The sequence below is a fragment of the Podospora pseudopauciseta genome, chromosome 6 (assembly GCF_035222475.1).
Source record: "Podospora pseudopauciseta strain CBS 411.78 chromosome 6, whole genome shotgun sequence".
In the NCBI taxonomy this organism is placed as follows: domain Eukaryota; kingdom Fungi; phylum Ascomycota; class Sordariomycetes; order Sordariales; family Podosporaceae; genus Podospora; species Podospora pseudopauciseta.
The window spans coordinates 1,783,431-1,808,749 of NC_085895.1; the positions used below are offsets into that span (position 1 = coordinate 1,783,431).

At 52.7% G+C, this 25,319-nt stretch overlaps 8 protein-coding genes across 8 annotated transcripts; 6 read left to right on the forward strand and 2 right to left on the reverse strand.

Moving 5' to 3' along the window:
* The first annotated feature begins 163 nt into the window (after nucleotides 1-163).
* On the forward strand, nucleotides 164-2,574 carry QC763_602670 (uncharacterized protein). Its single transcript, XM_062914106.1, has 4 exons — nucleotides 164-457; nucleotides 544-561; nucleotides 622-1,762; nucleotides 1,815-2,574. The coding sequence occupies exons 1-4, from the start codon at nucleotides 372-374 to the stop codon at nucleotides 2,358-2,360; spliced, it is 1,791 nt and encodes a 596-aa protein (XP_062762821.1). The 5' UTR covers nucleotides 164-371; the 3' UTR covers nucleotides 2,361-2,574.
* Nucleotides 2,575-3,713: 1,139 nt separating this feature from the next.
* EFT2 (translation elongation factor 2) lies at nucleotides 3,714-7,261 on the forward strand. The gene is made up of 5 exons (XM_062914105.1): nucleotides 3,714-4,024; nucleotides 4,224-4,255; nucleotides 4,328-4,576; nucleotides 4,643-6,873; nucleotides 6,932-7,261. Exons 1-5 carry the CDS (start codon nucleotides 4,017-4,019, stop codon nucleotides 6,947-6,949), a joined length of 2,538 nt encoding a protein of 845 aa, XP_062762822.1. The 5' UTR covers nucleotides 3,714-4,016; the 3' UTR covers nucleotides 6,950-7,261.
* A 472-nt stretch (nucleotides 7,262-7,733) lies between these two features.
* Nucleotides 7,734-8,935, reverse strand: QC763_602655 (uncharacterized protein). The gene is made up of 2 exons (XM_062914104.1): nucleotides 8,540-8,935; nucleotides 7,734-8,489 (listed from the first exon to the last, which is right to left on the reverse strand). The coding sequence occupies exons 1-2, from the start codon at nucleotides 8,655-8,657 to the stop codon at nucleotides 7,921-7,923; spliced, it is 687 nt and encodes a 228-aa protein (XP_062762823.1). The 5' UTR covers nucleotides 8,658-8,935; the 3' UTR covers nucleotides 7,734-7,920.
* Nucleotides 8,936-10,034: 1,099 nt separating this feature from the next.
* QC763_602650 (uncharacterized protein) lies at nucleotides 10,035-12,440 on the forward strand (the record flags this gene model as incomplete). The annotated part of the gene is made up of 3 exons (XM_062914103.1): nucleotides 10,035-11,551; nucleotides 11,579-12,092; nucleotides 12,120-12,440. 3 exons carry the CDS (start codon nucleotides 10,035-10,037, stop codon nucleotides 12,438-12,440), a joined length of 2,352 nt encoding a protein of 783 aa, XP_062762824.1.
* A 272-nt stretch (nucleotides 12,441-12,712) lies between these two features.
* QC763_602640 (uncharacterized protein) lies at nucleotides 12,713-13,996 on the reverse strand (the record flags this gene model as incomplete). The annotated part of the gene is made up of 1 exon (XM_062914102.1): nucleotides 12,713-13,996. One exon carries the CDS (start codon nucleotides 13,994-13,996, stop codon nucleotides 12,713-12,715), a length of 1,284 nt encoding a protein of 427 aa, XP_062762825.1.
* Nucleotides 13,997-14,613: 617 nt separating this feature from the next.
* Nucleotides 14,614-17,264, forward strand: QC763_602630 (uncharacterized protein). Its single transcript, XM_062914101.1, has 3 exons — nucleotides 14,614-15,305; nucleotides 15,490-16,185; nucleotides 16,241-17,264. The coding sequence occupies exons 1-3, from the start codon at nucleotides 15,158-15,160 to the stop codon at nucleotides 16,357-16,359; spliced, it is 963 nt and encodes a 320-aa protein (XP_062762826.1). The 5' UTR covers nucleotides 14,614-15,157; the 3' UTR covers nucleotides 16,360-17,264.
* A 2,604-nt stretch (nucleotides 17,265-19,868) lies between these two features.
* On the forward strand, nucleotides 19,869-22,235 carry QC763_602620 (uncharacterized protein; the record flags this gene model as incomplete). Its single annotated transcript, XM_062914100.1, has 1 exon — nucleotides 19,869-22,235. One exon carries the CDS (start codon nucleotides 19,869-19,871, stop codon nucleotides 22,233-22,235), a length of 2,367 nt encoding a protein of 788 aa, XP_062762827.1.
* Nucleotides 22,236-22,682: 447 nt separating this feature from the next.
* TIF35 (translation initiation factor eIF3 subunit g) lies at nucleotides 22,683-24,890 on the forward strand. The gene is made up of 4 exons (XM_062914099.1): nucleotides 22,683-23,108; nucleotides 23,197-23,578; nucleotides 24,136-24,423; nucleotides 24,486-24,890. Exons 1-4 carry the CDS (start codon nucleotides 22,756-22,758, stop codon nucleotides 24,708-24,710), a joined length of 1,248 nt encoding a protein of 415 aa, XP_062762828.1. The 5' UTR covers nucleotides 22,683-22,755; the 3' UTR covers nucleotides 24,711-24,890.
* Nucleotides 24,891-25,319: the final 429 nt, after the last annotated feature.

Here is a 25,319-nt window from a genome sequence, read left to right on the forward strand (position 1 = left end):
GAGAGACTGTGCGTCACTGAAAGCAGGTTGCCGGCGGGCATCCCGCTCTCAAAGAACCCGGCAGGCAACTGGCGCAACAATTTTGTTCCCTACCGGCGCGTGGGTGGAAGGTACTTTGATACATGCCTAGCGCTGTAACACCCCAGCCAAGTGTGCGGGACCACCCCAGTTGCCTCTGCGGCGCTGTTGGAGCTTCTGGCCGGGAGGATCGTCGTCATCTCAACCGCCTCCAACACAACCACACAACGTCGTTATCTGGGAGTTTTGTGCTCCACCACCATGCACTTCGCACCTTTGAAGGTTGCTTTTCCCACCGGTTGATCCCGGTATTTGCTTACATTTCCCACGTCTGTCCAGCACCCATCGTGACAATGGGGGGCTCAGGTCAGAAGTTCGAGACCATCACAACTGTGGTTGCTGGTGTCGCGTCCATTATCGCGACCTTGTTGTCTATTGTGTATGGCTCCCTCTAGCTTCTGTGTCTTGTCCCGGGTCAAGGCTCTCCACTAGTATGTCCCGTTAACTGACTCGTTTGCTGAACAGATCGATATGGCTGCAGACGTGAGTCCATACCCAAGTGTGACATCCACCATGAGACGAACCCCAGTAACAGCGAAATAGTAAGAATTACCGGAAGCCGTTGCTACAACGCTATGTCGTCCGCATCCTCCTTATGGTCCCCATTTACTCCATTGCCTCGTGGTCCAGTATGGTCTCGCGAACAGCCGCCGACATACTCGACCCGATACGAGATATCTACGAGGCCTTCACGATCTACACCTTTTTCCAGCTCTTGATCAACTACCTTAGTGGTGAGAGGGCATTGATTATCATGACACATGGTCGGAAGCCTGTTCACCACGTATGGCCCTTGAACCATGTGCTACCTCCATTCGACATATCTGACCCGCATACCTTCCTCGCCATCAAACGCGGTATTCTACAGTATGCGTGGCTCAAGCCTTTGCTTGCACTAGCGACGGTCATCATGAAGGCTACTGGGACATTCCACGAGGGCAGAATTCAACTCGACTCGGGATACCTTTGGAGCGGTCTTATCTACAACGCCAGTGTGACTATCAGTCTGTATGCTCTGGGCCTCTTCTGGGTCTGCATGAATGACGATCTCAAGCCTTTCCGGCCGATGCCCAAGTTCTTGTGCGTCAAGCTTGTGATTTTTGCCTCGTATTGGCAAGGCTTTGCCTTGTCGATATTGGTTTGGCTCGGTGTCATCCCAGAGGGCGCCGACAAGTCTTCAGAGAGTATGGCTGCTGCCATTCAGGATTTTTTGATATGCATCGAGATGCCGGCCTTTGCCATCGCTCACTGGTATGCTTTTTCGTGGCACGATTTTGCCGACAACAGGATTTCTTCGGCAAGAATGCCTGTACTGTATGCTGCGAGAGATGCTTTCGGAATCCGCGACCTCATTCAGGACTCCAAGGAGACATTCTCAGGAGACAAATACGGCTATCGAGTCTTTGATTCTGGGGACAAGATCATGGCCCATGAAGCCTCCCGATCACGACTGGCTCGCATCAAGGAAGGCATGCGCTATGAAAGGGGAGGCAAGGGTAAATACTGGATTCCGAGGCCTGATGAGATCAACCAGACGACACCTCTGCTCGGTAACAACGGCGGGCCAAGTCGTCGAAACGGGTCTCAGTCACCACATACCAACGATCAAGATGAGTTGATACTTGATCCAGATGAAGAAGCTCTCTACAACAGTGCCAGGAAGCTTGAGTTTGGAGATTGGAACGTAGGTGGCGTCTCTGCTCGCATCACGGTTTCCGTTACTGATCAAGATTTAGTACCCGGTCATCACGGCAAATCAGCCAGCAAGTGAGAGGTACCGGTCGCCGTTCCCCAGCCCATATCAACAAAGCCCCTCACGACGTACACCCGATGGTAGCTTTTACCAGCGCTCTTCCACAAGCTCGGTTCCTTCGTTGAATTCGAATGCGGCACTAGACCGCAGAAAGAAGCAAGCACCAGAAGGACCACAATCTGGTATCGATGACAAGAAAGGAAAGAACAAGGCCAAGGGGTCCAGCTCGACTGGAGTTGGTGGTGCTGATCCACTCGAAATTGCCTATGGTCCAACAATAGGAACGCACAAAGAGATTACCGAGGACGACTTTAACGTTGATGTCGAAAGCGGCTTGCACAAACCACAAGATCATGAGTTTGTTGAGCCTCACCCTACGCCTCCTCCACGGGAGGATGACGAGAGCCCGATCAATGAGGAACGTGGACAATGGGAACGGAGTGATGGTGATGGTGCAGATGACAGCCACAAAAGCCACCAGTATGCAACTGGGAGCGAAGAGGAGTTCCAGAATGTCTGGGGACGGTGATTGAAGTTATTGATTTTGCCACCTTTGAGCATTCGTCGAGGTTCTTTTTAGATACCCGCCTTGAAGATGAATCAGGTTTTATGTACACGGTTATGGATGTCTGGGTTAGTCTGAGCATTACATGGAGTTGGTGGCGGCGAGGGCATGGTTTGCGAGCGTATCTTTACACACTGCTTTGGAATAATAACACAGAGTTACTCTTCAAACGTCTTTGGACCATAGGTCAAGGGCTTGCTTGACCTCAAGGTGTTTACGTTGCCCCTAGGTGTAATGTGAATCGTGACGTCTAACAGGCACTGGCTAGATAGTCTAGCCTGCGGCAAGTGGCAAATCCGGCAATTCGAGCCAAACCACTTGTAGCTTGGAATTCAAGCTCTTTGGGCAGCGATCCAGATCCACATGAGGTTCGTGAAAGCACGGTTCAGCTGAAGCTGAGTTTTGCTTGTGCTCAGAAGCTCATCAGCTCTCATTCAACCTCGTCATCGAGGAATGGACACGGTGGGTGTAACCATGTCCTGTACAGTATACCTAGGTACCCTGTTAAAACCGAGATGCAACTTTGTATCCATATCAGCCAGAGGTTCGAACTTCACGGCTCCACCGGTTTTTTTAATTGTTTCTTCTTCCTTGCCTAGGCGCCGTTGATAAGGCCAGCGTTAACCCCGCAGTTTCCGTTATGCCCATGGCATGGTCCCACTAACCGGTGCAACCCGTGTGAGAAAAAAAATCAACAGGCCACAATGTAGTGTGACATTTTGTGGTTTCGGTGTCTGGCGCTAGCGGTGTTTGATGCGAAACGAGCTGCCGAAAACAGTGGTCAATTGGAGCTCCAACGGCGAGAGGTGACTGGCAAAAGAGCGAGCTTCCCAGTTCCTTCACCTTGATTTGTGAGCTTCCTCGACGTTGCTGTTGCAATGTGGTCTGTGCTTTTTGGCCATCCTCGCAAGAAAAGAGGGGCCTCATCCCTACCTACTTGGACGTAAGCGGGGTCTAAGCTCCGAGAGCACCTCAAAGCAAGTGCTTGTTGCTGGAAATAAAAAAAAGGTCGAGGTTTGAAGAAATTATAAGCTCTCGAGACAGGATCGAGTAGAAGAAAATAAGACATCAAAACCATCAACTAACTGATATTATCCTCAAGGTATGCATAACAATATCCATCTATGCCTGTCTGCCTGCTGCCGCCGCGGGGGTTCTCTTTTTTTTTTTGGCCGGATTGGCGAGGGGAAAGAGAGAGAGGAGGGGGAGGGGCAAAACAGGGCTTGACCCTCCCATGTCAGTTGCATCAGCCGACGCACAAGTGGCAGGGGGCCAATGGAGGGGCACCAAATCCACCAAATCGATATCATCGAGCCCCACCAATTGTTACCCCTCCACCTTCCCCTCCCCATCGCCTTTTTTTCACCTTTTTCTCTCCCTCACAGCAGGCTTCGCATCCCACCGGCTCTGCTTTCTCAACCCTCTCTGTTTTTTGTTAGCTGTCGGTCTGGGGCTGATAGCTGATCCACTGAAGCAGGACTACGGTACCCTGGTTAGCCGACTCTCGGGTTTGCTCGACCAACTTTAGGGAAGAAAATTTCTCTGCTCGCGGAGTTTCTTCACCTCGACACCATCAACCAAAAAACCCATTTCTAGGAGGTACTCGTCAATACCGCCAAGATGGTCAAGTAAGTGCCTCTTCACGCCGCCGTACACCTCTGCTCGTCTTTGGCGCTTCGAGGGCTCGTTGTCGATGACCTCTTTGTCCGACGGCATCGATGCGCGCGCCCAGGTTACCCCGCCCGGAGATAGCAACAAGACTGAGCAGAGGTGTTGCACGACAACACGTAGGTGATGGCGATGATGTTAACCATAGTCCCTGTGCAGCTTCACTATCGACGAGATCCGTGCCTTGATGGGTAAGTCTTCCTCTCTTCGTCGCCGAGCATGTCGGCGCCATCTCGAGATATCATGCTGACCCTCCCCTTCAGACAAGCCCACGAACGTGCGCAACATGTCCGTCATTGCGCACGTCGATCACGGCAAATCCACCCTGACCGACTCTCTGCTGGCCAAGGCTGGTATTATCTCCTCCGGAAAGGCCGGTGAGGCTCGTGCGACAGATACCAGAGCCGACGAGCAAGAACGTGGTATCACCATCAAGTCCACTGCCATCTCCCTGTATGGTACTCTTCCCGAGGAGGAGGATCTCAAGGACATTGTTGGCCAGAAGACCGACGGTTAGTAATCATCCATCAGTTTTGCTTGCTGGTTAGGGCTGCGAAATGCTGACTGTCGATTCACAGGCAAGGATTTCTTGATCAACTTGATCGACTCGCCCGGTCACGTTGATTTCTCTTCCGAAGTCACTGCCGCTCTCCGTGTCACCGATGGTGCTCTCGTCGTCGTCGACACCGTCGAGGGTGTGTGCGTCCAGACCGAGACTGTGCTCCGCCAGGCTCTCGGTGAGCGCATCAAGCCCGTTATCATCATCAACAAGGTCGATCGCGCTCTTCTCGAGCTCCAGGTCTCCAAGGAGGATCTTTACCAGTCCTTCTCCCGTACCATCGAGTCCGTCAACGTCATCATCTCCACCTACTTCGACAAGTCGCTCGGTGATGTACAGGTCTACCCCGACAAGGGCACCGTCGCGTTCGGTTCCGGTCTCCACGGCTGGGCTTTCACCATCCGTCAGTTCGCTACCCGTTACGCCAAGAAGTTCGGTGTCGACCGCAACAAGATGATGGAGCGTCTCTGGGGCGACAACTACTTCAACCCCAAGACCAAGAAGTGGACCAAGAACGGCACCGCTGACGGTGGTGCTCAGCTCGAGCGCGCTTTCTGCCAGTTCATCTTGGACCCCATCTTCAAGATCTTCGCCGCTGTCATGAACTTCAAGAAGGACGAGGTTACCACCCTCCTCGAGAAGCTCAACCTCAAGCTCGCTGTCGATGACCGTGAGAAGGAGGGCAAGCAGCTCCTCAAGGCTGTCATGCGCACTTTCCTTCCCGCCGCTGACTGCTTGTTGGAGATGATGATTCTTCACCTTCCTTCCCCCGTCACTGCCCAGAAGTACCGTGTCGAGACTCTCTACGAGGGTCCCGCTGATGACGAGGCTGCCGTCGGTATCCGTGACTGCGACCCCAAGGGTCCTCTCATGCTTTACGTCTCCAAGATGGTTCCCACTTCCGATAAGGGTCGTTTCTACGCTTTCGGTCGTGTCTTCTCCGGTACCGTCCGCTCCGGCCTCAAGGTCCGCATCCAGGGCCCCAACTACACCCCTGGCAAGAAGGAGGATCTCTTCATCAAGGCCATTCAGCGCACCGTCCTCATGATGGGTGGCAAGGTCGAGCCTATCGATGATATGCCCGCTGGTAACATTGTCGGCTTGGTTGGTGTTGATCAGTTCTTGCTCAAGTCTGGTACCCTCACCACCATCGACACCGCCCACAACCTCAAGGTCATGAAGTTCTCCGTCTCCCCCGTCGTGCAGCGCTCCGTCCAGGTCAAGAACGCCCAGGATCTTCCCAAGCTTGTCGAAGGTCTCAAGCGTCTCTCCAAGTCTGATCCTTGCGTCCTTACCATGACCAACGAGTCCGGTGAGCACGTCGTTGCTGGTGCTGGTGAGCTCCATCTCGAGATTTGCTTGAAGGATCTCGAGGAGGACCACGCTGGTGTCCCTCTCATCATCTCCGACCCCGTCGTCCAGTACCGTGAGTCCGTCACTACCAAGTCCAGCATGACTGCTCTCTCCAAGTCCCCCAACAAGCACAACCGTCTCTACATGGTTGCTGAGCCCATTGAGGAGGAACTTTCCGGTGCTATCGAGGCCGGCCGCATCAACCCCCGTGATGATTTCAAGGCCCGCGCCCGTGTCCTTGCCGATGACTTCGGCTGGGATGTCACCGATGCCCGCAAGATCTGGGCTTTCGGTCCCGATGGCAACGGTGCCAACCTGCTCGTCGACCAGACCAAGGCCGTCCAGTACCTCAACGAAATCAAGGACTCCGTCGTCTCTGGTTTCCAGTGGGCCACCCGTGAGGGTCCCGTTGCTGAGGAGCCCATGCGCAGCATTCGCTTCAACATCCTCGATGTTACCCTCCACGCCGATGCTATCCATCGTGGTGGTGGCCAGGTTATCCCTACTGCTCGTCGTGTCCTGTACGCTTCTGCTCTTCTTGCCGAGCCCTGCCTTCTCGAGCCCGTCTTCTTGGTCGAGATTCAAGTCCCCGAGCAGGCCATGGGCGGTGTCTACGGTGTCCTTACCCGCCGCAGAGGTCACGTCTTCGCCGAGGAGCAGCGCCCCGGCACTCCTCTCTTCAACATCAAGGCCTACCTCCCAGTCATGGAGTCCTTCGGTTTCAACGCCGATCTCCGCCAGGGTACTTCCGGCCAGGCTTTCCCCCAGTCCGTCTTCGACCATTGGCAACAATTCCCTGGTGGCAACCCCATCGATGCCACCTCCAAGGCCGGTCAGCTCGTCCAGACCATGCGCAAGCGCAAGGGTCTCAAGGTCGAGGTTCCCGGTGTCGACAACGTGAGTTTTATTCTTTATATTATGATGAGCGCGACAGTCTTGCTAACAATGCATACAGTACTACGACAAGCTTTAAATGGTGCCTGCCGATTGGCATATGACTCCTTTCCCTGTGTACTCAGCGTGATGAAAAGTTGGGGCGCATGGTTAATGTCCGGCGGTTACGACCCTGGGCGTGGAGGAGCAAAAACTAGGAAGGACGGTGGTGCGAAAAGGCAATTTCATAGAAAGTTGATGGCACCAAATTTTTCCTTGCTATACTTTTGCTTTGGGCCTGTTTTAAGTTACGTAGATATGAATTACTTGCATTGACAAAGAATTATGTTATATCATGGTGCCTTGATGTGAAGTGTCTCTTGTCATTTCTTGAAGACTTTGGATGGAAGACAGCGGCTGGGCAATATGTTGACCTAACAGTTTGTTCTTTTCTTATGCCAGGCCAAGTCTCCCCTTTATTATGTCTGCTTCCTGCCAGCTCTATCACATACGACCATAACCAGCTACAAATACGGCATCCCGTCCGCTCTGCCCTCGTCAAATAGTTGAGTGCCGAATCAGTACTCAGGTGGGTGACCACTGGGGAATCCTCGGTGTTGTATGTTTCTTTTTCTTTTTTCCCTTTACGTCATATTATACGACCATGCCAAAGATGACTTGCCTGTCAACAATTAACAGAATTAGCTTCTCGTCACGTATTCTTTTGCCTTTCTTGTTGGTCTTTTTAGTGAACTCTCGCTCTACCCAGAGTTGCTTTATCCTACATCGATCCTGCAGGAGTCTCCCTTGGGTCTAAAGGAAAGCATACAAAGAACAAACTTATCCCTAATGATTATCACAACGGGAACATGATCGCTTTTTGGTCTCTGTCCATTTCATTTTCTTTCTCTTTTCCGTTAATCGCAAAAATAGGGTATCGAGCACGATTATTAAAACACACAACTTTTCCCATCCTGACCCCCCCCCTCTTTCTCCCCTGTCCCATTCCTCCAACCATCTCTCTCCCCACCAACCAACCACCTCAACAGCTATATTCGCTACAGACCACCTTTATTTCCCCTCAACCAACCTCTCCACCTTTTCCAGGAGTATCTTGCTCTCCCTTCCGAGTCTCATCTTGCCGTTCTTGTCCGGCCTCTTGGCCTTGTCCATTTGCCTTTGCCACTTTTCTCTCTGCTTGATCCTGTCTTCGCGTTCCTTTTGCCTCCGGGCAAATTCCGCGTTGCGGGCTTCCTGCTTTGCCTTGAGTTCAGCCGCTTTGGCGAGTTCTTTTTCGTAGTAGTCGGGTTTGCGCTGCTTTTGGTTTTTGCCGCGGGAGCGGTCCCCGTTGTTGCGTTTGGGGAGAGGGGGGAAGTCAGGAGCGTTGGCGTTGGGATTGGGGGGTTCGTCGGTTGTGAGGAGGTGGAGGCGGTCGGGGTGGAGGTCTGGCTCGGGAGCTGGGCCAGTTGGGGAGGGTGAGTTGGGTGTTGGTTCGGAGGGCGCGCCTGCTGGGTGGATTATGGGAGAGGGTGGGAGCTCGGGGAGGGCGGGGGTGGGTTCGGAGGCGTGGGCGGCTTTGATTTTGGAGTATTTTTTTTTAATTTTGGCTTTGGTGATGAGGTCTTTTTTGATTTTGGTCACTAAGAGATGGTTAGTGTAAGGGCGGCGCAAGACCATTGGGGTGGCACACCCTTGCGCTTCCAGGCGCCGTCGGGGAGGTTGTCGGGGCCTACTCGGAAGCCCTGGCGGGGTTTCTTTGTGAACTTGTCGGCGGCGTCGCCGTCTTCGTTGGGGCGCTTGGGTGCCATTTTTGGGGTTGGTGTGATGTTGGGGTGTGTGGGTTGAATGAAGCTCGATCTACGATTGACGATACTTGGAGCTGGTGGTGGAGGGACTTTTTTGCCAGAAGATTCGCGATAAGCGCGTTATCGGTACTTGGCAGTTTGGGCGGTGAAGCAATTAAAGGTGGGTCGAGTTGTGCAATGGAACGCTAGATGCGCTAATGCTCGAGGTTCGGTTACTCACAGCCAACACATCTTCCTTTGTACTGCCAGGTATCAATCAACACTGATCAGGCGCACCAAAGAATTTGGAGATGGCGCAGAGGCACGGCAGATACGGGCTGTTTTTTCCTTTTACCAAAAGAGCTCGAGTTTCAGACACAGGGCGAGGGTGACAAGCCGGCCGGAAAGATCCATGCTGACACTGACTGGCACCTTGAACGGCATTTGGCGGATGTGCTTCGACATGCTATCAAAGTGGCGATGACGCACATTGGTTCTGGACAATCTGTTGGCCCACCACCTGGCGTTCGCTTTCTTGCTGTTTTCCCTCACTCATCAGCAGCCACGAGAGCCAACGGGTCTTGCTTGGTCGGACCTAAGACAAGTGCAGTCACGACAATCCACGGGGCATCGGGCATGCCAGCGCCACCACAAAAGAAACCAGATGAAGGTACCCGGCATTGTTCGTGGACATCGCTAACCCCCACTGAGCAGCGGAGTACTTAAACCGCCCACAGAAGCCCAGTCCTGGTCTAGCGTCCCCTGATGTGGCCTGCCGTCACTATGAGAATCGAGCAACGTCTAAGCTCAGAATCATTCACTCACATCGACGCAACTTTTGGTCCGAACCGTTTTCTCTTGCCCAACGCCTCGGAGCAAGTCAGCTTGCTTCATTCAGACTCTTACAAGCCCCTGTCTGGACTTTTAATAACCCGCGCAAGGCACAGCTGCCGTTTCCAGCGCTCATCTAAGAAATAAGGAAATCGAGTGACTCGGGTCACGACCTTATCTCGGTACCGCTCGTCATTATTCATTCAGAACCCTTCTTTTCCAGCCAAAACATCAAACTGCTCTCAAATTTGCACGTATCAAAACCCACTTCTTTGCTATTTGTCTTTGCTCGTCGGGTCCCTGCTCCGGTGTCACTACTGTGGTTATTTTTCTCTTATTCCGCCAACTGCTCCGAGGCCGAACAGACAGCGCATGGCTGAGGCCCGAGGCGGAAGCAGAGGCCTTCGCGCGCGGAGAAAAAGGTCCAGCTCACGGTGCTTCAGTTTGGCCACACGCCAAGGGCACTTTCAATGACATAGGGTGACAGGAATTTGAACTCGTCTCATATTGCCGACGTCTTAATTTCTCGCTTCAAGTGGTCTGATCTGGGATTTCGAAAGTTCAAACATCATGCCCATGCTGCGAGAAGACGACGCAGGCCAGCAAGATGCTGTGCCAGATGTGCCGGCTCATCTCGAAGATAATTTCACCAGAATAATTCCTCCACAGTTGCAACCGGGTCTCCCAAGGTCATTGAGCAGGAAACTGTCAGAAGAAAGTATCAGAACCGAGTTGTGTGAGGGACCTATACCGGATAGCCCTCCCGTCCCTTTCAAGTCGACCACGCCTGAGCCACCATCACATGCCGTCTCTGACCGCGCCGAGTTGATTGAACGCATCAAGAGAGGGGAAAGCCCTACCTGGGTGCCAAATCGTCATCTGGGATCGTTGTTCCAGCAAGACAATATCTCGCTGCCGCCTCGAACACCGCCACCACCACCACCACCACCTGCGTCCATGTCCCCGGGGCTACTACCTCCCCCTACCATAACACCTGAGAAAAAGGATGGGGATGTGATCGGGCTGCAACCTGATGCTCAACTTCAGGAAGGATTAAATATCGAAAGACCACGATCCGCGCTCCATAGCGGCAATTTCACACCGCAAGAGCTGTCTCCTGGTGAGGTAGAGAAGGAAGCGAGGCAAAGTCATCACAACCCCTTTCAACCGCCCAGCAATGCTCCATGGATTGCGACCTCACCGCCAAGAGACTTTCATCCCTTTGGTTACGGGAATGCAGCTGCAAGCCACCGCAAGGATGCGTTCGACTACCGCAAGGAGGCCTTTGGTACACCGGGAACACCTTCACTTAGCTCATCTCTTTCATCAAGTTTTGTCTACAAGCCACCAACGAGTCCGCTTGTTCAGTCAGAGATCAACGAGGAAATCGACTTGGCGCTACCCTTGAATAGTATCAATATTGCTTCGAGTAGTCCCCGGGCGAGCCCACGAAGGCACACACTCAACTTCGGACCACCCTCCTTCAACAATGTGGCTGGCCAGAGACCAGTGCCCCAACGTCGTGAGGGCAATCACCCATATCAAGCCCACCAACCTCGACGATCTCTGAACTCAACTCCTGTATTTTCCTTTGCCGGCTCATCACCACCACCACCACCCACCCCTTGGAGTGCAAGACGACCGTCGGTGGGCTCAGAGGCATCCCCTCTCCATCACGCCTCCCTAGTCGGATCCTACGAGGAGAGCATCCTCCGAGGTCGCATGTCAACCACCCCCTCCAAACCTCTAGAATTCATGGCCCAAATTGGAGTTCTCGGTCTAGGAAAATGCAAGTCCAGCCTCCGCTGCCCACCACATGTCACCCTCCCCTTCTCGGCCGTCTTTTACAGTTACGCCAGCACCTCCCATGGCAGAAGCAAAACAGACGATGGCCCAAGTCCATACGTAGGGAATATCGATCTCGAGAATGGACTCACCAACCCCGACGAGGGCCAACGAGCAAAGAGGAAACTCCAGTCACGATACCCCGAGCGGAAGGTCACAGCAGCAGAAGATGATGATGACGAAACCGGCGACCACCTCTCCGACAGTAGCAAACACCCAACCAACACCAACAACAACAACAACAACAACAACAACAGCAGCAGCAGCAGCAGCAGCATGAAACGCCGCTCCCGCTCCCCCAAATCACCCCCCGGAGGTCGGTACCGCATCCCGGAAAAAGGACAGCTCCAAATCATCATCAAGAACCAAAACAAAACGGCGGTCAAGCTCTTTCTTGTCCCTTACGACCTTGCGGGGATGGAGCCAGGGACGAAAACTTTTGTCAGGCAGAGGAGTTACTCGGCCGGTCCGATACTGGAGACTAAAGTCCCTGATATCAAACCTGTCGTCGACGCCAGCACGTTGGGTAGTGACAGGGCGACGCTTCGTTATTTGGTTCACTTGCATATTTGCTGCCCGGCAAAGGGGAGGTATTATTTGTATAAATCGATCAGGGTGGTGTTTGCCAATAGGGTTCCCGATGGGAAGGAGAAGCTCAGGAATGAGATTACGCATCCCGATCCGAGGTTCTCGCCTTATAAGCCGGTGAGGGTGATGGGTCCTTCTCCGGTGGTGGGTGGGGGTCAGGGTGAGAGGAGGAGGAGTGTTGGGTTTGCTTTGCAGCAACAACAACAACAACAGCAGCAACAGCAACAACAGCAACAACAAGATCAACCGCGGGTGGTTTTCGGTGCTTCTGGGAGTCTGCCGAGGGTGTTTCAGCAGCCATTGCAACAAACACCGGAGAGGGGGGATGATAATACGGAGGAGGGTGTATCGCCTATGTTGGGGGTGCAAATGACTGGTTTGGCTGCGGCGAGTTATGATAAACTCAGCAAGGGAGATGTTGGTTATGGCGGGAACACAACTGTGGGAAGCACACCGTCGGCGGGACTGCTGTCTCAAAGGCTGAGGTCGCTCGGGGAGCAAGATAGACGGCCGTTTCAGCAGCCGGATTCGGAGTTAGCATGAGGGAAGGAGAGATGTGACATTTGGTACTAGTTAGACTACTCTCTTGCTAAAAGCTGTCAGGATCAGGACTTTTCCATCATGTAGGAGTAATTTGGAACTTTCTGGGCCGGTAGATAGAGACGACAAAGGTCATATCTTGTTAAATTCATAAAAATCACACAAATCACATTAGGGCTTACATATACTTCCAAAGCAAACTTGCATTGGCTTTTCAATGATATATTCTTTCAAGGTTGGTTATATACCTAGTCCACCCACAAAACCTACATCATTCACCTCCCATACAGCAACTTCTCCACCCTCTCCCCAATAGCCAAACAACTCGTCAAACCCGGGCTCTCAATCCCCAACAAATTCACCCACCCCTCCCACCCCTTCTCCCTCTCAATATAAAAATCCACAAACCCCTTCCCATGCGCGACGGCGCTCGCCCTCCCCAGCTTGGGCCTAATCCCCGCGTAATCCGGCACGAGCTGCCCCTCGTCCAGACCAGGCAAATACCTCTTGACCTCCCTGATCGTCTTCCCCAGCCTAGCCTGATTAACCCCCAAATCACCCGGACCATCAACCCACTCCACATCCGGCCCAAATTTAATCCTGCCCGCAAGGTCCATGGTCAGATGCGTCCCCAGCCCTCCATGGCCAGGCTCAGGGGCGGGGTAGATCAACGTGTTAACCTTGGGCTGGGGGGCAGGGTAAGAAAAGTAATTCCCCTTCGCATAGTACAGTTTCTTGTGTTGATCCTCCGGAACGATGAGATTGTTGATCTTAACCGCGCCCAATCCAGCAGCGTTGATGAGAGTTTCCGTTGTAATGGCGGAGGTTTCCCCGCTGGGATCAGAGACGACGAGTTCCCAGCCTGAGGAGCCCTTGTTCCCTAGCGGGGTAATACCTTTCACATCGGAGGATAACGCGAGAGTACCGCCCGCTTCTTCAAAGAGTCCCAACAGGGTGAGCATCAGCGCGTGGGAGTCGATGATTCCCGTTGTCGGCGACTCCAAAATGGCTTTCTCTGCCCTGACGGCTGGTTCCCTTTTTTTGGCGGTTTCTAAAGAGACCCACTCAATAGGGACGTGGAGTTCATTCTTGCAAAAGTTGTGGATTTGCTCGAGGGCCGCGAGTTGGAGGTCGTTTTGGGCTACGATCCATTTCCCTGTGCGGCGGTGGGGGATGTCATGCTTCGCACAGAGGGAGTAGAGCAGTTCCTTGCCTCTGAGGCAGAGGGAAGTTTTGAGGGAGTCAGCACCGTAGTATATGCCTGCGTGGATCACCTCGCTGTTGCGGGACGAGGTTTCTGTTCCGATGGCATTGTGGCGCTCGAGGAGGAGCGTTGATGAGGAAGGATGGTTCCTGGCCAAAGATTGCGCAATCGCTAAACCAACTACGCCGCCGCCAATTACGGCGTGGGTAAAATCTGCATTGCGCCGGGCTGTGTTGGAAAATAGCCTCCTGAAAGCATATGACGTCGTTGATGGTGATGTCAACAGTGTTGGTGAAGCTGAAGATAGTGATAAGGCTTTGATAAGGGGGCGCAAAGGGGCGTTGCGCACAGGCATTTCTTTTTACGTGCGGGCGCCGTCACGGGTATCGAAGGCTTAGTCTTGAGTGGACCAACTTATAGCTAAAAGAATTGACTTTCTCACTGTCGAGTTTCTCCCTTTGGAACAGTGGTTGAGATCTCAAGGTGGTGAGGCGGATCTGGACTCGGTGCCTTCGGTGCTTGTTCGCTCTTCGGGCGGGCCTGGGTTAGTGGGCTACAAGCTTGATGGATGCCGTCAACGGCGTCTGCTGCACCGCTGCCGGAGCATGGTCGAAGTGCCGCGTGATTGTCCAATGACACATTCTGGCCTCTTTGAGGGTCTGAGATAAGCTTCAGTACACGCTTCAAACAGCAGATTTCAATTTTGAAGTGGTAAAAGTGGCCTGTTGAAAGCCAACCAGAGTTTATTTATTTGTCCTCGCCATCCCAAGTGTTGGTGTCGTCCAAGGAAGCCAAAGTCTGTTTCCCGGGGTGGCCTTGGCATCACGTTAGTCAGGCGTTCTTGCGGTGGAACATCGGATGCTGTTTATAAATCATTCGGGATAAGAGCAGAGTAGTATACCCAAGGTAGGTAGGTACTCCGTAGTCATAGATAACAAGACGTGGCTGAGAGAAAATGTCAGATATCAGACGGTGAGGAAGGTGAGAGAGAGCCGTCTTTAGCAAATAGGATGGCATCTTGTGGTCAGGTGTGAAGTCTCGCCGGCTTCAGGAAGGCACAAGGTTCTTCCACGGGCGGGTCCGATGGGAAAAACGGCCTGTGAAAGATCGTCATGCGTCACTCGGCAGGCAGGAGCAAGGGGCATCTGGTGGGGCTTCACCCCACCATCCAGCGCACGTCCACCTTGTTCCGGACCTGTCCAGACCACTTCCAGCAACATCCCCAAAAGCGTCATGCCTTGACTGCTTCGGAGTCTCAGAGTCTCCCCACTGGTTCTCTTGCTCCGACAAAACAACTCAACAATATTGCCGCCTCACGGACCTGAAGCGGAACACGAAGAAAAGCACCACATCCGAAGACGCAGCTGGTCACGGGAGCTGTGGCCAACAGAATCGACATCAACAACCACCAGATATCTTTGGTCAAAAGCCTTCCTATTCCTGAACTTATCAAACACACTTATCGTACCTAAAGATACAAAACCCACAATTCGCATACAGAACAACTGCGCAGAACATGGCATCCGCCATTCCGGAACCAGCCAACAAGTCCATCAACGGAGACGGCGCTGTCTCGCCCTCTCCGGGAGGGAGGCACCCCTCCATCTCACTCCAAGCTACTGCGACCCTGAACGCCCAGCTGCAGCGGGAGTCACCCTCCAGACGTAAGTGTCATCTGTCCTACCCCTGGCACGCCTAGACACAAATCCACAACACTCTTTCGTAGTCGACTTGGACGATTCAGAGGCATTATTGTCACCTCGCAACTGCATTCGCAGTCCTGGTTGATCTATCCGCGGAGTGCTGCTGGCTGCGTAAACCACGGCTCTGTGCTAACAATATCAAAAGGCTCATCTGGTAGCCCTTTGTCTCCCAGCCGAGCTTCCCCCATCAACGGCCGTCGTCTCTCTCAAGTCATTACCAACTTGCAACTCGCAGACCCATCAGTGCCAGCACCAGGAGAGATGCTTTCCGACTCGCAAACCAACAGGCCAGGGAGTTTCCGAGCCATGAGCCCCCACCGACTGTCCGTCACCGGATCCCCTCGATTGATCGCCACTGGAGAGCCCCGTCACAACCGAGCACCATCTCTTGGGGAAATACACCAGGAGTTGGAGACTGAGCAGGAGTTCCAAGTCAATAGGCTCCTTGGCGAAATTCGCCGCCTCCAGGAACAGGTCGATAGCTACAGGCGCCAGCAGTCTGGCTCTGCCGCCGGCAGCGAAGATCCTGCCGAGCGAACCACGACCCCGATTCCCACTTCGATCCCGCAGGTCCCAGCCGGAGCTAGCTCCGGATCCCTGCCGCGGTCCCCAGTCTTTGCTCATCCGCGCAGCTCGTTCGACGTAGCTCGCGCCGATCTACGTCGCCGGTCTAGAACCCCCAGTAGAGGAGCGTCGCCTAGGTTGCGGTCGACCTCGATCAGTGGGGACAGTGGCGAACAGTGGCATCTAGGCTGCCGTGACGAGAGTGCTTTCTACCAAGCCGAGACTCAAATGTTGATTCGTGAGAATCAGATGCTGAAGCACCGTATCAAGGAGCTTGGTAAGTTGCCAAATTGTGAGACAGTGGGATTCGATTGATTGCTAATATCATGCAGAGCGTCAGTTGACCGATTCGACCGGAAGCAATGCATCCATCACCCACGAGCCGTCTCATCCTTCACATCTCACCCACTCAACATCTGTTTCTGAAGAAGAATCGTCCAAGCCAGTCTAGAGAATGGCTCCCAAGCAAGCTTGGGATGAAACTTCGTCAGCTGTGCCAGATGAGCAGTACAGCTGTCTTTAGACGAAGTTCTTTCTCTCCTTGAAGAGCAGGGTGCACTTGGGCACTCGTCTCTTTTTGACGAGATTCACTTGGTCTTACGATTTCATTGTCGTCATGGCGTTTTATTGGGGGCATTAGCTTTATTAAAGAGTGAGTTTCGCAGCAAGAGCTGTTCTCTGGCGGTTATGCTTCTCTTATGGTATCAATGGCGATTCATGGTTTCATCATACTAGCATTGTAATGCATACTGGAGTCTATCCAGGGCGCCATCTCATTCATTGAATTGGACGTTAGGACAAGCTTTGAAGGTCGGGTAGCCATAGGAACAGGCGTTGTAATTTTCTCGTCTTGCTCTTTATTGTTGCTTTGCACTGTTTTCATATGCTCATTAATGGAGTTTGTTAGTTTTATTGTATCAATCAAACCACGAGATGTGTTTATGTTGGCGATGGTGTTTGATATCTTGAGATGCATGAAGGCTACCTGGGATAACATGAGTGCTAAACCTTTCATCCGAAAATAGGTATAGGTAGTGACGTTGATGTGATGGAGATTGGACCATAGATTCTAGGAAGGGGATACTAATGCAGGAACAAATCATCTCCACAACATCAGATTATAAAGCTGAAACTGGTACTAGGGTTTGTAATGGACGGTATTCTGAAGGGCGAATGGAGATGGAGGTTTGAGTTGGCTGGTATATGCCCGTTTTGCGAGGACGTTGACAACACATACATAGGTGCATACATATCTATATTTGGGTTGACCGAGGTAAGAGACCTACCCACATAAATGTGGTGCAACGGGAAAACCATGGCTTCTTTGCGGTGAGTATCTTATGTATGTTTGTCGGTCAGCCACTGACGATATTTTGTCTTGGGTTATTTTTATATCTGTTGCTTTCTTCTTTCGCTCTTTCAGAGGGTGGCTTACGGGTATCTAGGTGGCTTATGTTGCTTTTTTTTTTTTTTTTTTTTTTTTTTTTTTTTTTTTTTTTTTTTGGTATGTATGCTGACTAGAGACATGCAGGAGGTGTATGTCTTTCCTAAGCATGGCACTGAGAGAATTCGAGTTGTCCGAGAAGTCCGATGGGGGTGGTACGAAGTGATGATGAATTTGTGGAACTGGCAAACGTGGGGGGTAAGGGAACAGAGGGAGGGTTGGTTTGTGAGATGTTGTGTTAGAGTTTGGGAGCTGGGTATTTTATGTTGTGGTGGGTTTGACGGGCCACGCAATGTCGGTGAGTGGTGGGACAGCAGAGAGGGGTGGTTGAGGTGGGAAGGACAGATCCAGGGGAAAGACAAACTAGAGGTGAGGTTATTTCGAAAAGGGTGTTTGTGTTGTAGGTTGGATGTTGAAGTGGATGTTGAAGTGGATGTTGAAGGATGATCTGAGACGATGTTCACAATGACGCGGAGACGACCGACTGATCAGACCAAGGAAAAATGAAAGGAGGGGGAGATAACAGGAGGCCTTGTTCTACAATACTAGGAGATGCTGTGCGAGCATGTGAAGTCAATATTCAAAGGGCTCGTGTGACGACGGTGTGGTTCGAAAAGGAAGCTGAGAGAGCGTATGTACGCAATGGAATAAAAAGGCGAGTTGCATATTCCCAGCTTCCAATGCTGTTCTTTTACGACGCCAAGAAGTCAATAGAGGAACGCAAAGATGCATAATTATATATGCGGGCGGCCGGGATACGATTTCAATATTGGAAGAAGTCATCATCATCATCATCGGATATATTCGAAGGGGGCAAGGTGAATTTGGAGGTGTGGAAAAGGTATGTTTCAAAGACATCCTTGAAGGGCCCCTTGAAGCTCCACGACGATGATGGCGCCGGCAGTCTCAAGGCTGAAGGACGTCTCAGACTTGGGAAGCCGAGCCCACTTTTGGACCCCACATAGCGGAGCGGGAATGGGCCGGCCGAAGCTTGGATCGATCTGGTTTGTTGGGGGGCTGGGATTTCTAGGACCGGCTCCCTGAAGAGGTGCCGAGCTTGGTCCGGAACGGAGTATGCAGAGGAACGTCATGATTTTTGGTTGTTTTGTGAGGTGAGGGTTTTCATTGTTTAGGAAGTCGTGATGCTTCTAGTCTGTTGATATCAATTGATCCCCCACCTCCCAGGATCTCTCATTCATCAGTTTGTGATGACAGTTCGTGCTGTGGCCTCTCATAGGGCAGTTGGGAAAAAAGACGTGTGGATCCTGGTCCCTGCGGATTTTTGAGTTTGGTTCGGAACCGCGCACCCCTAAATTGAGAACCACGACGGACATGGGAGGGCCCCTCGCGGGTTTGGCTCCAATTCGACCAGCCCTCGACTTCAGCAGGGATGGACTCCCGCAACGAAACCTCACAATTTGCTTCTTTCATCACACGCAGCTTGACGCATGTCCCAGAGATGCTGATAGGTGGTGGTGGTCAGCAAGAAGCAAAAAAATAAAAAAAATAAGACACGCTCGGAGTCTTTGCCAGTCCTTTGGGAATTGGGATAGCGCTGCCGCCGCTGCGCTACCACCTAGGTAGATTGGGTAGGCGCCCAAACATCACCACTCCCGGCAGCCGACGAGCCCACCACAGAAACAACTGAAAGCGCTCAAAATCGAGCGCACGAGACATAGTTACACGGCTGTGTCTTACTTGGATGAGGTTCCTGTCCGATGTGAAGCCGAGCCTCAAGCGCCAGCTTTCCCAGCGAAGAGGAAAACAGGAAACACGGCTGGCGCATCAAGTGACTCGAGACCAGGCCCTGCCGACCCCCCCCCCAGTCCCATCCAGTCCCATCCAAGTCTTTGCAGGGCTGTCGCTGTCTGTGTTCCCGCTTTCGCTTTCCCCCGATCATCCCCCTCCCCGGGCGTCATGTCCATCCATTCCACATTTCCACATGTCGTTTATATATGAAAACGTTCTTCCCACCCCCCTGGCTGTGAGACCCCTTCCCCCCTCCCCTCCGTGGGTTTCCCTCGTTTATTCAGTTCCCCCCCCTCCCCTCCACCTCCATCTCATCTCACTCATCAATATATACAACCCGTCCAGTGCATTGGGCCAAAAACTTGAACGCGGCACAGTTTGAGCTCTGACGTATATTCGGCAAAGCTGTTGTGATAATCTCTGGTTCGACCACTCTCGTTGCGACCTCGGGACCACCTGTCCCGTCTGCAGCTCGGAGCTTTGGGGAACACGCGCGCCCTGCCTTATTTTGTTGCTCCTCCTTCCTTATTCGAGCCTCGACCATCTGTCGGCTCACGCGTTCGACACTTGCAGGATTTTATCCCTTCCTTTCATTGTTTTGTTTTGGATTGCGACTTGACCAGGAAGGGATTTGTTTACAAAACTCGACGACTGGCGGTCTATCTTCCCATGTATTGCGATCACCAATCATCTCGACGACAAAGCGGGCGCCAGATCCATAGCAGCATTCCAGCCCATTGGCCAGATCTGAGTAGACGACAAGAGGCATGACGGGGCAACAAGGGGATCCTGCACCTACTGCAGCCGGGCTTGAAGCGTTGCAGAATTCGTTAGGGAGGAGGTCACGACCGCCGCCACTGGGGGATTGGAATGCGGAGGCGGGAAAGATACCGCTGCGTGACGACGACAAGCTACGCCGGAGAGAGTCAAGGCTGGGATTGAGGAGTATATTCGGCCGGAACAAGAGCACATCGGTAACGGCGGCACCGGCCTCGCCACGAGAGGCGCAACGGAGTAGCGGGATACGCGCCTCACTAACGAACTGGCCCTATCAGGTTCATCATCAGCGCTCTGAGAGCACACTTGCTTCACAAGCAGGGCAGAATCTCAAACATGAGAAATCAACAGGAGGGCAACCATCGTCACAAGGGATTGTGCCATGGAGCCCACCGCCATTGTTTCAAGCTTACCCCCAAGCGATCAAACACGCCCATCTACCAGCATGCACCGCCTCTACCGAATCCGTACTACGACTCAACAACAAGACCAGCTTCTCCATTGGAGGCGGCTCAAATCCGGCGACACCAGTAGCTGAGAAGTTTGACGAGGCCATTGGCGAGAAGACAGAGAAACCGAAGAGGAGACATCGGAGGAATACGTCGGGACTTCGGGGGGAGTTCAAGTGGACAACAAAGATGTTTGTTTTGGTTACGGCCGGGTACCTGCTTCAGTATTCAGGTGAGGGATCGTACGACCGACTGCCGGAAAAGATCCTTCACTTGGGGAAGGACTCGGCGGCATTTGCCAGTGATGCCATCCCGGGACGGCATTGGGTCCTACAAATATCAGCAGTAGCCGAGTCGGATCGTGTTCCGAGCTCCCATGGCTCTTCCTTGCTGGCACGCCTGCCCTTCATGGGGCAAGAGAGGGGCCGTTCTCCGCATTTCCTGATGGTGTTCGAGAGTGCTGAGGAAATGGATGCCTGGATTGCAGTATTAAGGCGTGAAATTGAGGCACTGGGTGGCAGGAAGGTTTTGTCTGAGACTGGCAAACCAAAGACGGCTGATGAAGACTCGCAGCTGAAAAGCCAGACAAGTCAGCGGACGTTGGTCGTCAGAGACCCAGAGCGCTTTTCACGGATCTGGGACCATAGCTCCTTGAACCCGGATATCCAACTCGATGCTGCGGACGAGGATGTACGCGAGCAGTCATTTGACGATACGTCCTCGGCGAGTGTTATTTCTCATGACGGGCGGCAACTGGATGCGCTCAGGGATAGCACGAATCGGTTTTCTTATGTCTCATCGGGCCAGCGAACCATGATCACATCTGCTGGTTCATCGCCTGCTTGCTCTCCTATTCGGGACACCTTTGCGGAACACGAGTCCATGACACCGGACATGCCGCCCCTGGACGAGCACTGGTTGCCAAAGATGAGACCCAATGCTGCGGCGATCAACGACCGGAGACAGTCGCTTCAGGCAGGGAACCATGTGCTCGAGATGCATCTTTCAACAGCACAGACTCTTCGTCCTCGGTCGACTGAAATGGTGCCTCCGTTTTTGCCTGGCTCGCACCCAGTGTCTAATTTCAGCATTCCCCAAGGCATTAGCAAGCGATTTCCGGTAAAAGGGGTTGATTTCACCCCTGGTTCTTTCTCAACATTGCCATCTCGATTTGGCTCGCGAAGGCCACCTCCGTCTGCCTTGTCTATCAACTCCCGTCCGCTGTCCCTGGTTCTCGATCAACCCTCGCCAGCATCCTCGCCAATGAGCCACGCAAGGAAGAACAGCGCCCAGAGCACATTATCGAGCACACCAGAAGCTCTATCGACCTCTCCACCATCACATTTGTGGATCGAAAGCGACAAGTCAGACGAAGAGCTCAACTCCCCTGTCCAGCCCTCATCATATCCATCAATCGAGAACAGCCCACCAAAGTCCAAGCTGAACCCACCGCCACGACCTCGACGTCCCTCCGCTTGTTCAGACATCATCGAGGATGAGAGCAGTCTCATCTCTTCACAATCCCACCTCACAGCCCATCTCTGCGAGGGACCTCGATCATCCTCCTCGTTGGGCACATACGGGGGAGGGTTAAGCAGACTATCCGAAACCCTTGAGCCTCAGGCTAGAAGATCGAGCTTCGCCCAAGCAGGAACCTCACTGCCACTAAGCCCGAGATACCTCTCCCAACGCCCACTCAAATCAATTGCGAGATCATCACAACATTTGAGAATCGACTCCCTCGTTAGCCCGCAGTTCCTGAACTCGAGCAGGAGTATGTCCATGCTTGCAGAGGGACCACCACCAGCACCACCACCAACGAGGGCTTTGCCGCCAATCCCTAAAAGGACATCCACTGGGGGTGGCAGGAGTAGTTATGTGGCGGCCGCACCGCCGGGGTTCATATAATCCCCAGATTTTATCTCATTCACTTCTATAGGGCAGTTGATCTGCCATTTTCAAAGGAAGGTTAATCATCAAAAGGATGGAGGGGGAGGGGGAGGGGGGAAGGTATATGATGATCAGAAATATGGAAAGGATTCATCAAGGATTTTATACCCGAAGAAAGCAGAGAAGAACACGACGTCTGACGACATTTTCTATTATAAATATATATATATTACTTCTTGGTTGGTTTGAGGGTTAGGGTATTCTGTGGCTTTCGTAGCGGGCATGGTTAGTTAGCGGTAGGAGTTTGGGAGGAATGGGTAGGGGAGATTAAATGAATTGAATACAAATGTTGAGAACAATCCTAACGGGGTGTCTTTGTGTGATGACCGTGGTGACAGATGCAGCTTTGGGGGAGGGATTAGTTGATTTGAAGGTGTTAGGGTTGACGGTTGAGTTACGGTGTAGGGTTGGGCGAGGGCAGATGAAGTCGGTGTGTTGAAATCGACCTGCCAGTAAAAGCCTTTTTATATAAAAAAAAATGGAGGCATCAAAAACAGGTGACTGCCTATTTTCTCTTCATCTGAAAAACTGCACCAAAGCCACAACAACGTTGAGGTCACCGTTGCAAAAACCACAACTCGCTGAAGTGAGGGGCGGCGATTTCCTGTCCAATTTTCAGCCCCACACTTTTGAATATCCCAAAAATTTGGTCAAGCGAACCTTCCTGTCCTTCCACACCCCACCACTTGTCAACCGTCCACCACCACGAAAACAACGCGTGCAACCGGCGAAACCGACCTGGGACGACCAACTTTTTCTCGAATTTATCACACTTCCGATCTCCCTCTTCCAGCAGATCGCAAAATCAGTCAAAATGGCCGCGCAAGCTAAGTGAGTCTTACCACACCCCACAACTACTACACCCACCACTTGTGTGCCCTTTCCCCTAGGGTCTTTACTAATTCCCACCACCAACCAGGCACGACTGGGCCGACGACGACGACCTCGACGAGCTCACCACCGCCGACCTCCCCCCCCCCCAGAAAATCCAAAACAAGGACGGCTCCACCACCATCATCGAGTATCGCTACAACGACCAGAACCAAAAAGTCAAGACGACCCGCCGCATTCGCTACATCACCCACCGCGAGGTCGTCAACCCGCGCGTTGCCGAGCGCAAGGCCTGGGCCAAGTTTGGGCAGTCGGCCAAGGACGGGGCCGGGCCGGCGCCCGACACGACGAGCGTGGGGGAGAATATCATCTTCCGGCCGAGTATCAATTGGAAGAAGGATGCGAAGGATGAGAGCAAGGATCCGAATGCGCAGGCTATGAAGGATAAGTTGAAGGATAAGAAGGTTAAGGTATGTGAATGGGTGGTGATGATTTTGTGGTGTTTTTGGGGGGAGAGCAGGGAGGGGGGCGTCAGCGCGAGTGTCCGGCGGGTTGGGAGTGACTACTGTTTGCCAGCTGGTTGAGGTGATTGGTTAACTTGGCCATGAGCTCTTATCGATCTTCGCGATGAGTGGCTGTGGTTAAGTCTGTTCAGAGTCGAGTCGCCTCGCTGGCTGGCGTGACGGAGCTTCTTCCTGTTGGGACTGAACACAGGAACTGGTGGATGGCGGTGTTTACCCCTTTCTCCCCCTTTTTCAAGGACTGGTGGAAGCCAGTTACCTCCCACCCCCTTCCCTTTCCCCTTTCCCCTTCTCCCCTTTCTTCAGGCACTTGTGGATGCTGCTTTCCTCGTCTCCCTTTTTCTTGGCATCGATGGATAAGTTTGATGATCATGTCAAGGGGAGAGAGGGGAACATATCGACATTTGCAATGGCGAGCAGGAGATGCCTGGAAGTAGTCTTTCCACTTCAAGAAACGTCAGACGAGCTCATGATTATGAATTTTGCGAGACTAATTTGCTCGGTAGTGTCGTATTTGCAACGGAGAGCATTTCACGGCGAGATGTCCCTACAAAGATACGATGGCCCCTATCGGCGAGGCTGCTGGCGCGGATGTGGCGGCTGGGATGGGAGACGATGCTGGGGCTGGGGGGGCCGGTCCTGGGGGTGCTGGGGCGCCCGGGGCGGGGAAGAAGGGAAGCTATGTACCGCCTGCGTTGCGTGGTGCTGGGGGTGCTGCCGGGGCGGGAGCGGGCGAGAGAATGGGTGGGAAGTATGGCGAGAGGGACGACTTGGCCACACTCAGAGTTACCAACGTAAGTTTACTGTTAACGTGGGAAACCAGAAGCGGAGTATCTGCTGATACAGGCAATGATAGGTCTCCGAGATGGCGGAAGAGAACGAGCTGCGCGATATGTTCGAGCGCTTCGGTCGGGTTACTCGCGTCTTCTTGGCCAAAGATCGCGACACTGGTCTGGCCAAGGGCTTTGCCTTCATCAGTTTCGCGGACCGTGGTGACGCTGTTAAGGCTTGTGCCAAGATGGACGGTTTCGGTTTCAGGCACTTGATTCTCAGAGTCGAGTTTGCGAAGAAGGCTGCGTAAAGTGGTTAGCCAACTGGTATCAACTTTTGGGAGGGTGTAAGAGGGGGTTTACTCTGAGATGGGCTTGGTAGCATGGGGAAAATAGACTGAGGATCTGTCCTATGGGCATAATTGATGTTTTGTTATGCTAAAAGCCTTTTGTGAATTCATCAAGCGTTAGGTTTACTTGAAAGCACAGGAGGGAAATGCAGTGTGGTGTGTACATCGATCGTGGGTATCAGATGTGTCTTCCATTATGACTATCAGGTCTCCATCTTGAACGGGCAGGCAATTTCATCTTCTGTGCCTTCATTGTCTCAACGGGTGTCTGGCAAAGACACAAAGAGACCAGCTTTTGAGCACCAACAAGAAGCACCTTTCATACAGCATTCATAGCCCCCGTTTAGACTCCCATGCAGGTATCATTCGCTGCCTCCAAACAACCTAGTAATAGGTCTCCGTCTTACTTTGTTCCTTGCGGTGCCCGCTTTTGCTGGTTCTTGTTCGTGTCTCATCCGTCATTAATTGTGTAATGTTGATAGGGGTGTCAAGGAAATAGCAGTGAATGTCTGCCGCTTCTCTGCGGAGTTGCAAGTGTGGTGTATGTAAGCAAAGGGAAATAAATAGAAG